The sequence below is a fragment of the Quercus suber genome, unplaced genomic scaffold, assembly GCF_002906115.3.
Source record: "Quercus suber isolate HL8 unplaced genomic scaffold, Cork oak 2.0 scaffold_425, whole genome shotgun sequence".
NCBI lineage: Eukaryota > Viridiplantae > Streptophyta > Magnoliopsida > Fagales > Fagaceae > Quercus > Quercus suber.
In genome coordinates this window covers 123,230-135,589 of record NW_027069876.1, presented here as the reverse complement: position 1 = coordinate 135,589, position 12,360 = coordinate 123,230, and the positions used below count along the sequence as shown (strand labels likewise).

At 39.4% G+C, this 12,360-nt stretch overlaps 1 protein-coding gene across 1 annotated transcript; it reads right to left on the bottom strand.

Annotated features, from left to right (window-relative positions):
- Positions 1-6,989: 6,989 nt before the first annotated feature.
- Positions 6,990-9,035, bottom strand: LOC111990627 (putative disease resistance protein RGA4). Its single transcript, XM_065761715.1, has one exon. The coding sequence runs from the start codon at positions 8,853-8,855 to the stop codon at positions 6,990-6,992; it is 1,866 nt and encodes a 621-aa protein (XP_065617787.1). The 5' UTR covers positions 8,856-9,035.
- Between the last annotated feature and the right edge of the window lie 3,325 nt (positions 9,036-12,360).

Genomic DNA, 12,360 nt, shown 5'->3' with positions numbered 1-12,360 from the left:
CAAATAACCTATTCAAGTTGATCTGCTTTTGGGGTTTCCTATTCAGGTTGTGTTTGGATACTGCTTATTTTGCTGAAAACTAAAAATAATAAAAAAATAATTTTCGATTACTGTTCATAAATGAAAACACTGTTCATTTGCCTTAATGCATTGTTCATGTTCCATGAACAGTGCAAGAGGCGCTGGTCAAAAAAAAAAAAAAAAAAAAAGGCAAAAACACCAGATGCTAAAACGCAATCAGCTATCCAAATGCATACTTAGCATCATTTTCAAAATGATTGCATTCAATTACTTAACTAAAGCTCAATTGCTTATTGAAGAGATAAAGGCCCATTTATAAAGCCCAAGCTACCTAAGGCCCATGACAATACCAAAACCTCTCTATGTATCCATTCGTCCTAATCCCATTGTATTTATAATCTATCCAAAAAATATCCGTAGTCATATATATATATATATATATATTTTATATACAAGATATAAATTTTACTTTAATTTAATCTAAGTGTATATGTGTGTGAAGCTCCTTCCTAGAGACTTGAACCTCGGCCCTTGCCCTGCACACCCCACAAGCATTTATATTTGTGAAGTGACCATTGCACCAAAAGTGTGCGGTGGTGTAGTCATATTGTTAACATTGACTAGGTATGAATTTAAAATTGTACAGATATTATTCCCAACACTCCTCACAATTTGATAAAAAAAAAAAAAAAACATGTACTAAGAGCATCCACATTGGTAGAGCCATAATTTTAGCAATTTGGCTCCACCAAATGTTACATTATCTATTTTACCTTTTCACTTTACAAAACACTCAACATTAGTGGTTTTTTTTTTAGCTTTCAACAAAATAAAATAACATAAATAACATAATAAAATAATATATCCACTAAAATAAAATAATATATTCAAAAAAAAGATAAAAATAAAAATAATAATAATAATCCAGCCGGGTTCACATTCCACACAAAGACAATCTAGGCCCTTCCTTAAAAGATTCCATAGAATATGTCATCTGCCATTTAAAATCCTAACCGTCCATTATTCAATTAGCCTCTCCACATTTTCAGTCCTTCTATTCACTCAGTTAATTAATTCGCATTCCCTTCCATTAACACCTGGTCCTCAGTGTTCTTTTGATGTGGGTTTTGTGCCGGCAAAGAGTTTTGAAAGGTGATCTGGAAGAAATAGAGAATTATGGTCCAAATGGAGATTAAGAAGAAATGTTTGATGGTAGTGAAGGACAGCAGCTCAAATGGTCAGATATGAAGTTGAAGGTAAAAAAAAAATTCCAAAATCCATACCGGCTGAAACTTGAGTTTCAGCTAGTATTTACCGAAATCCTCAAAGAGAGGTGAGAGTTTTTTTTTTTTTTTAAGGATAGAGGGAGGTGAGAGTTGAGAATGGAGAATTGAGTGAAAAGGAAAGAAAGAAAGAAATATTATTTTAGTTAGTGGTGGGAATAAAAAACATTATTTGATTTTAGCTTTGAGCTACAGTGCACAGCTATCTATAGTTGTGAATTGTAGCTGAGTTGGTAAAATTTTTACCAATATCATCATTGATGTTGCATATTTTTTGTATATTGTGGTGCTAAAAATAGCAATTTAACTTTTTAGCACTACCAATACTAATACTCTAATCATTGGATTTAATAAAATATGATGATGTCTGAAAAATCACTAATGAATCACACGTTGCTCACGCGCTCAAGGAGTCACCTGCACAGCAAGAAAATAGAAAACCTGCGGAGAGCACCGGTGTGGTGCCGGCCAAATATCCTCCGAAGGTCAAGTTAAAATCTTTTACAATTTCAGAGTGCTAGAGAGGGTCGATTATGCGTACCTTGATTTGTGAGGGTATTGGAGCTTTTATAGTAGTCGAAGGTTGACCTCTTTTCCTTGGAGTTGAATTCCTTTCCTTATAGGAATCCTCTTAAGCAATTCAAAACGTGATGGACAAGTCTTTTCCTTATAAAGAAGATCTCCATAATTGTGCGTAGCTTCTGGAATATCCTTCACGCTAGGATTCTATTTACGTTAGGCCTCTATGGCATGCGCCGCAAGTATTTCCCATCTAGGGTCTCTGACTACCATGTGGACAATTGGCCCGTCTACGCTGAGCCCGTTCATGATGGATCCGTATACAACAAGTCTTGCATGCAATGGATCCGTCCTTTATCGGCCCACGGGTGCGGAACCGTTAGGCCCACTAGATGGAGATCCGCAAACCTATATTTCTCCTCTTCAGTTGCCCCCTCACCCCATGGGTTCGTCACCCTTTGAGCAAAAGGACCCGTGGGATGACAGTTCAAGGCTGGGATGACGATTCAAAACCCTGTGGGTCGACGGTTTGATTTTTAGACTCCGTGAACTACGCTCACATTTTGACAGGTTGTCCGGAAGGCATTTATGACTTATGACACGCGTCGCTCTTCCATTGGTCGTTATCTCGGATCTAAGCGTCGTTTCATCTTCCGTGCACTTCCCCTATAAATATTGCCCCCTTCTGCCCCCTTCTCCCCTCACTTCTCTACTTTCTGAGGAAAAAATCTTGTCAGAGCATGTCCATCATCACTGTCAGAGATCACTCCGTCAAGTTCCTTTACAGCCGTCAACTTTTCTCATCCGTTTACTCTTTATCTCGGTGAGTACTCTTTCTCCTAATCTCCTTTATCCCATTCTTAGACTTTTTGCCATCGTCATCCTTTATAGACCCGTCAGAGTTTTAGGTTTTGTCGTTACATGTAGGCAATGTCTAGTGTGTCAAGTAACCAATCAGTAGTTCGCGATGGGGCGGATTACGAGAAAGTATACCCGTCCGATCATAAAGACCAAGAAAGTCAAAGCGAGGAGAGGAGTCCGTCCGCATCTTCCCCGTCCTTAACAAATGAGGATTCGGAGATGGCTAACAAAGAAGAGGGTCCTGATGACGATGAAGATCAATCAAATAGGCCCGTCGTAGGTGCTGATGGACTCAGGGAGTTCATTATGCTACCAGAATGGACGGTGAACGAGTTTACATCCAAAATTAAGGAGAATCACTTTGGCACATTTAGAGCCAATTACTAGATTCCAGATTACATTCCAATCCGTCTACCATATCAGTCAGAGAAGTGCTATTATCAGGGGGTAGACGGTGTCGGAGTGTATGAACAAATGTTAAAGGCAGGTCTTAGGTTTCTGCTAAGCACCCTCCACCATGAGCTTCTCAAATATCTAGGTTTGACCAATTAGCCTCCAATGCCTGGAGGGTCTTCATTGCTATGGAGGTCCTATATGGCGCCATGTCAGACGGTGCTAGAAGGCTGACGGTGAGGGAATTCCTTCACTGCTACCATCCTGACGAAATAGACAAGTCAAAGGGGATGTACACTTTCGTACCCATGAGTCCGTTGCTGAAGGTCATATACGAAACACCTGACTCGAACAGAGACTGGAAGAGCCATTACTTCTTCCTTGAGGGTGACAGGTGGATGTGTCGCCCAGGGGAGACGAAGTATATGCCAGTTGACAAAACATAGGGCATACTACATCCGTCTGGTATTTCCGTTGAGGCTTATTTTAAAGACTTTGTGACCATCCAGTTGGTTTAAAGATTCCTTCAATACATTTTGACTGTCTTCTCTTTTTTTTTTTCTTTTTTTTTTAGTACGACGCTGTCCCCAAATCGATCTTGAAGAATTTCACTTTCTTGAAAAAAATTTCGCCAAGTCCGACAAAGAGGAGCAAACGTGGGAAAAGTTAGTATCCCTTAATACCGTCCACTAGTATTGTGATGGTCCTGAACCAACCCCTGCTACCGTCAAATACGAAAAACAAATTCGACAACGTAAGTTTGTCGTTCTCACTTTGTCTTAATGGCTTTATATATTCATTTCTTCATTTGTTTACCCGTTCACCTTTTCAAAAACGGACGACGCCAAGAGAAGAGCAGCGATCAGATTACAGGCAGCTAAAAACAAAGAGACTAGCGCGGACCTCAAGGGGACGGTCTCAAATATCCCGTCTGCCAAAAGAAAACAGCTGGCCAAAGGGGACCGTGCATCGAAGAAACCCAAAGTTCCCTTAGAACCCGTCCTGGGGTTAATGGCTGGTTCTGCTAAGACGGTCACCCCTCAAAACATAGGGTCGGCAAAGGCCTAATGACTGGCCCGTCTGGCAGCCAAAAGAAGCCACCCGTCCTAATCTGCGAAGACTCTAAATATGCTCTGGAAAGGCTCTCGTCCCTCATAACAGCCGAGGATTACGAGGACCTCAGTAACCACTCGACGGAGGCTATAGGGGAGACAGGCCTCTTCAGCATTGCGCAGGTATTTGGTTCGTCACTTAATCGTCCGTCCATGTCTATTTGTTTGAAAATAATTAACATATATTTCTTTTTTATTTTTAGGCCATGGTGATAATGAAGGGTCTAATGGGACGGTGCCTCGGTCATGAGACTGCTCTGGGTCGCGTCCGGGACAAGGCAAGGTTAACGGAGGAAGAGCTTATTGAGCTTAAAGCCTGGAGGGTGACACACGAGAAGAAGCTAAAACTGGCAGAAGATGCCAGGGACGAGTATCAAAAGCTGGCGGAGGGAATGAAGAAAGCTTTGGAAGACAAAGAGAAGGAAGTCCGTCAGGCTAAGGAGGTGGCAATAAGAGAGTACCGTGACTCCGACGCCCTTATCTCGGAGCTAGGTGTTTCATACAACGACGGATTTGATGATGCACTCCGTCAGGTGAAGATACTTAATCCAGATCTTGATGTGTCTACTGTCATCATCAACATCCCCGAGCAAACCTCCGTCCAGCCTGCCCAATTAGAAGATACTGATGAGCTTTTTTGGTGATGAAGCACCTGTTCATGATGCCCCCATTGATCGGACCATGGTTGAAATCAATCCTACAGATGGTCAGGTTCATCAGGATGAGGAGAAAGCAGACCCACCTGCGGACTGAGATTATTATTATTATTATTAAAAAAAAAAAAACATTTGGAGAACAGTTGTATGATTCCTCTGTCATACTTTTGGAATTATGTAGATGTTTCCCTTATAGGGCTTTTATTATTTCTTTTCTTAGTTCGTCTACTATAACAATGTTTGATATTTTTTGAGGAATGACTCTGTCATTTTTATTTTCAATGATTTTGTATCCGTCTGCATGACTTGACAAGTAATCCTTTGATTTATGATAGACTCTGTCTATATATATATATATATATATTTTTTTTTTTATCCAATCGAAAGTGCCTTCATCCTTTTAGGATGACCCGTCCACTGGTGGACTATTAGTTGGTGCTCGTCCACTTTTAGGACTTGAGTTTTGCTTATTGGTGTGGTCTAGATGGTGGATTTAATTTGTATCCGTCTTCATTTTGGATCTTAATTTTTCATCAAATTGGGATGATCAATCAATCCGTCCATCTCGTGGTCGAACGATGTACCCGTTCTACCTCTTGGCTTTGAATTGCTTATCCCCACGGGGTGACCCATCCATTTCCTGGACGAAGATTGTGTCCGTCCACTTTTGGACTAAACAACCTGTTTTGTGGATGTAGATAGTATCCATCTACTTAGGACTTAGCCATCCGTAGATTGTTTTCGTCTACTTTTGGACTGTTGTTTATTTTGTGGGGGTTAGATCCGTCCATTTTGTGGGCTTAGATTTTACCTGTCCACTTTTGGACTTTGAATATTTCATCCCCTTGTGATGATCCGTCCATTCTTGGACTGAATGTTTCATCCTCTTGGGATGATCCGTCCATCTTGTGGACTTAGCTTGATCCGTCCACTTTTGGACTTGGAATTTTCATCCTCTTGGGATGATCCGTTCATTTTGCGGACGTAGATTTTGCCCGTCCATTTTTGGAGTGAATGTTTCATCCTCTTGGGATGATCCGTCCATCTTAGTTTGATCCGTCCACTTTTAGACTGAATGTTTCATCCTCTTGGGATGATCCGTCTATCTTGTGGACTTAGTTTGATCCGTCCACTTTTGGACTTGGAATTTTCATCCTCTTGGGATAATACGTCCATTTTGCGGTTGAACGATTTTGCCCGTCCATTTTTGGATTGAATGTTTCATCCTTTTGGGATGATCCATCCATTTTTAGTAAATTCATCCACTTGGTATGGTCCGTCCACTTTGTGGACTTAGTTTATACCCGTCCAATATTGAACTTGGCAAATTAAGTAGGAAAAACACAATCGTGTCTGAATACTTCTCTTATTGAAAGAAAACCATATGTTTTAAAAAAGCATCTGCCCCCTTGGGCTTAAAAAGCCACTTGTAGAAAGAATTGTTCAAAGCAAAAACGAGCGAAAAAATAAAATTGTTCGAAGTAAAAACTACCAAAAACTCAGTAATAAACTGGAAACTGGGGGAGCATCGATGCTCTTCACGTCATCTCTACTGGTAATATCTCCGTAGGTGCTCCGTGTTCCATGGGTGTTGCAGCTTCTGTCCATCCAGAGTTTCGAGGTGATAGGTCCCTTTCCTTTGCCATGATGAGATCATGTATGGTCTTTCCTAGTTGGGGCCAAGCTTTCCTTGTGAAGGATCTCTAGCAACTCCCATTACCTTCCGTAGCACAAGATCTCCAATCTGAAAGTCTCTATGTCTGACATTGAAGTTGTAGTATTTTGCCATGAGGTTCTGGTATCACGCCAGCCTCTGCTCTGCTGTAGCCCGGACCTCGTCCACTAAGTCCAGCTGAAGCCGCAAGGCCTCTTCGTTTTTATCTTCGTTGTAGTTTTCCAACCAATAGCTCGTAAGCCCTACCTCTGCTGGAATGACAGCCTCACCTCCATATGCTAGTCTAAACAGTGTTTCTTCAGTAGGTGTCCTTGCAATAGTACGATATGCCCATAAGACGCTTGGTAGCTCGTCAGGCCAAATGCCTTTAACCCCTTCGAGCCGAGTCTTGATGATCTTGAGCAAGGACCAGTTTGTGACTTCGACTTGGCCATTGGCCTGTGGGTGTGCAGATGACAAGTAGTGATTCCTAATAATAGAGATTTAGTATCTCCAAATTTTGCAACCTTGTAATTGAATTAGGAAGCATCTTTATGTCATTACATGAAAGATCAAGGTGCCTTAAATGCTTCAACTTTCCAATAGAATGTGGAACACTCCTAATGCCAGTCCTGTTCAAATCTAACAAGCGCAAGAACTTGAAACTTGAAACAAATGCATCACAAGTTGACTTGTTCCATACCATTTTATTTGGATACCAATCTTGACATGGCAAAAGAAATGTTCTTATTCTACTCGCTTTAAACAACGAGGTTGGAATTTGCTTTGATGAGTCTAAATTAAAACCAAATGACACGTGATAGGTTTTTTCTTCAATGTTTTTCCCATTTATTTCAAAATTGGTGCTCTCTAGTCCCGCTACTAATATCGCAAGATCATGCATGAGGTCATGTATTTTGAATATAGATCTTGTGTCTTCTTGAAAGAATGATCTCCAAAGTAATTCCATAAAAAACTCATGACCAACATCTTCTAAGCATTCGTTTTGACCTGATAGCCTAATGAACCCTTGTGCCATCCATAGCTTAATTAATTCCTCTTTTTCAAACTCGTAATCCTTTGGAAATAAACTACAATAAGCAAAACATTGTTTCAAATGTGGTGGGAGATGATCATAACTCAACCTTAGGGTTGGTAGGATATCACTTTCATTTACTTTTGAAAATTCATTATTTTTGAAGGACAACCATTCCTCTTCAGATTTTCTAAAGTACAATAGGCTTCCTATAGTCATTATGGCAAGTGGAACTCCTTTGCACTTACTAATGATTTCCATTCCAATTTCCTTAAATTTTGAATTTTCTGGTTCTTGTCCTTTTTTAAATGCCTTTTGCTTAAATAAAGACCAAGAGTCCTCATCATTTAAACCCGTTAAACGGTGTGTTTCAATAGTTTTTGAACTCTCTGCAACCTTTTCCTCACGTGTAGTCACCAATATTCTACTGCCTCTTGCACCACCCTGTAAAATTTCTTTTAACCTATCCCATTTTTTTGAATCATCATTCCACACATCGTCTAATACAAGTAAGAATTTCTTTCCATCAATTTCTTTTTGAAGATCATTTATTGATGCATTCCTTTCAAGGTTTTCTAGTTTCTCACCTTTTGCATATTCTAGGATTTTCTTAACAATTATATTTACATCAAAATCTTCAGAGACACACACCCAAAATTTTCTCTCAAATTCTTTTTTGATTTCTTCATCATTGAATACTAATTGAGCTAATGTGGTTTTGCCTAGCCCTCCGATTCCAACTATTGAATAAACTGAAACAATTTCTTCAATATTGGAATCCAATAAACGTTCTAAGATCACTCTCTTATCAAGCTCCCTTCCAATAACAGTTTCAGCACGTACAAAATAATCAGTCTCCCTAATCGGATTTGTGACTTGTGTCTCCCTAGGACGTTCCTCTAGGTGGAACTTCCTATCCGCTGCAATAGCATCTAGACTCTCCCTAATTGCCTTAATCTTATGACCCATCTTAAGACCATATGCAAGTTGGTTCGATTTGGAAAAGAAGATGCGTACCTCTTTTGCCTTCTTATTCCTAGTCATCACTTCCCGTCGTAAAACTTCAGTGGAAAAGTCATCCAGCAAGTCGTCCGCTTCAAAAAGTGCATCTTTCAGCCTTCCCAGCCAATTCTTGATGGTATGATTCTGCGCCTGTTGCTCCTCTGCATCCAGAATGACAGCTTTGATGGTTGAAACAGTGTCCACGAGCTTTTGAAGCTCCTCTTTGAAACCCCAGAGCAGTCCAAACTCTTTGAGAGCTAGTTTGCCCAGTTGGCCAATGATTCCTTCAGCTACGTTGAAGAGAGCTCCTTCAGCCATTTCTCAATGAAGGTGAATGAAATGAATTCTTGAAATAGTTTAAGGTAGGTAAGATGAGAGCAAAGGTTTGTGAGGAGGATGGCTTAGGAAGGGTGATCAATAAATACAAGAATCCCGAATCCGCTCAGACTGAGTGCAGATTTGTTCTGATATGAACAAACAATACTAATGCGGTTAGATGCCTATATGCCATGTATGACTCTTGTCAAAAAACAAAGCATCACTTGGGATGTTCCCAAAGAATTTATTTATGTGTATATATATATATGTGTGTGTGTGCGTGTGTTTGTTTTATTGCTACAACAATTATTATTAAATTAATTTTTTTTTTTTTTTTTGCCATTCAGTTACAATATTTTGAAGTACTTGCAAAACTATTCGCATAACCATCATAGTTGCCATATTTTCATGACCTTCTAACTAATACAATCCGTATAATAATTATAACTTTGCAGATTGAGGTACTTTTTTTTTTCTTTTTTTTTTTTAACAAAATATAAATTTATTAAACAAAACTAGATAAAGCAATACAGGCCATATATGCCTCAAGAGACTCGCAGAGGCACAGACTAAGGGTCCATTTGGATACAACTTATTTTACTGAAAACTGAAAACATTGTAGCAAAATAATTTTTAAATGTAGAAAAATAATTTTTAAATGTGTGAATAGTATCATGAGACTCATTTTTAATGAAAGTTTTATTGAAAAAAGATGTTTGTAGGTACTACCTAATGGTATTCATATTCAATAAGTTTAAGAGACTAGAAATTTCACAACTGCCAAAGTATCAAGTCGTTATTAGTAGAAAAAAAAATATGATATCTGCTGTGAGCCCAAATGAGAATGATTAAAACTTTGATGACTTATTTGCTGTGAAAATATCGTGAAAATTATTATGTCTTTAGTATTATTCTTCTTTTTTCACATTATGTAATTGAAATTTAAAAACAGTCAAAAGCAAAGGAAAATGCAAATTGGCATAATAGTGTAATCTAATAATAGAGGATCTGTCTTTTATAAGCCACTTCAAAAGGCAAAAGCAATCGAAATCTATAGAGAATCAGTACCAAATAGACCCACTAAAATTATAAAAGAGAAGCAGGAACCGATGCCCACTAAGCTCATATATGAAGCAAGGTGTTTATGCTTCATTCCTTCCACTTGCGTAAAAGCATTCGAAACACATAGATACATTCGTGATTACTTTCGTGAAGGGTGGGAAAGCATAAAAGATGGGAACCTCTTGATAAACGACAAAATTGGGCAGGCTGTAAATAATTTATTATATTTTAAATGTATTTAGTTTGGCAAAATGAGTAACTTGTAAGACTTGTTCTTCATATATATTACTTTTGTAAATTGAAATTGTATTGAATATTTTCATAGAAGCTAAATAACCACTGCCTTGTGGTTCAAACGAACTGTTTAAAAAACAAAAATCTGTATGATCTTTCTTTTTATGGCTGGTTTAAAATCTCATTAAATAAATTTTAAAGTGTGTTTTGTAGGGGGTAAAACTGTAAAAGTAAGAGGATAGAAGATTGTGGAAAGAAAATGGAAGATTGATTTTTTTATTTTTTTTTTCTTGTTTGGTAAAGTACAAAACATAAGGAAAAAAAAATGAGGGACAATTATTTTCTATCGGACTCATCATTCCTAAGAAAGCTCTCAATTTAGCTCTCTTGTACAGTAGAATAGTCGTCCCTTCCTTGTGAAGGAGTGATAGTATTCCTTGGGATAACACAGTTATCTTAAGGCTTGTTGGGATTCTTTCAGGGGTTGTTGGGAAACAGTGTAGGTGTTTTTCGATCCTTCCTCTTTGTATCTCACTGTCATGGAGGATTTGACCACTAATTGGAATCGCCTTACTTTGTCAGACAAAGAAGGTCCAGGTTGTTCTTTGGACGAGGAACTAAGCTCTCCGGAGTTCATCATTGCTACAAAATTCCTCACAAAGAGAGCACTGAACATTGATGCTATTGCAAAAACGTTCACCCCTCTCTGGCGCTCTAAAAACGGATTTAGGGTGCGTAATTTAGGTGATCATAAGGTTCTATTTGTTTTTGATAACAAAGAGGAGGCTGATAAAGTAATCCATAGTGAACCATGGACGTTTGATAAGCATTTGATAGTAATGGAGAGGTATGATATTACTTCATCCCTTGATGATCTCACATTGAACAAGACTACTTTTTGGGTGCAAGTGCACGGTCTACCCATAAAATTCATGAATGTGAAGGCAGTAGAGAAGATTTGTGAGGTCCTTGGAACGGTAATACCTACCACAAACCTGTCTGAATCGGAAGGAGGGAATTTTATTCGAGTTCGGGTTGCAATGGATATAACGAGTCCTCTTTGCCGCGGACGTTTGGTGTCAGTAGGGAGTGAGAAACAGATTTGGATAAGTTTCAAGTATGAGAGACTTCCTAACATCTGCTATTGGTGTGGTTGCTTTGACCACGATGACAGGGACTGTGAGATTTGGTTGAATAGCAAAGGTTCACTTACTCCGACGATGAAACAGTTTGGACCAAACTTAAGGGCTGCTCCATTCTCATATTCACGTAAGCAGGTCATAGTGGTCCCTGGCTTCTACAAGACCAGATCGAATCACGCTCCAGGATTAATGAAAAAGGGCCCTGATGGGAGCAAGGGAGACGGAGACAGCAGGATTCAGGCGGAGGAACCTCAAGCACCACCACTGAACAACCGTGAGTCTGGAACGGAGAGACAGAGTCCAGGTGTGACCGTTACTTTGGAGGAGCGCCAACATTCATTGCAATCCGTTACATGTAATAACTGTCCAACGGCGGCAAAGGAATTACATCCAAATAAGGGAAATAACTCTGCCCCCTTAATTGCGCAAAGCACTGATTTCCACCTTAATGAGATTGGCAGGGCATTAAATGAGTTTGATCCCAATAAGGATTTTTCCCATTTTGATACCCAGTCAAAACTCCCTTCTACGGAATTCGGTCCACATGCATCCGTGAAGAATAATTCCACAATTCTAGCAAGCAACGGTTCAGAGGCATTAAATTTTGGTTTAAAACCAAAATTTGGCAAGGCATTAAATGAGGTTGATCCCAATAAGGAATTCTCCCATATTGGTAACCATGTAAACCTCCCTTTTATGGAGTCTGGTCCACATGCAGCCGTGAAGAGTAACTCCACAATCCCAGCCTCAATAGGCAACGGATCAGCAGCATTAAATTCCGGTTTACAACCAGAATTAAACACGCATGATGCAACTAACTCAGCACGTGACAACCAAAGTCCTAGGGTTTCTACGCTTGCACCCAAGCCACGTTGGAGTAGGGTTCGTCGTGTCTCTTCAACACCAAAGGAAGAAGTGTCCCAAGGTAATCCGAATTATGGAAAAAGACCCTTTACCCTCAATGATGATCACTCCAAGTTACCCAACAAACGTTGTCAGGTTTCAAGGAGCGAGGAAGATGATTATACTATATTGGCGGAGGCTGAGATTCAGCCCTGCCAGTCGCC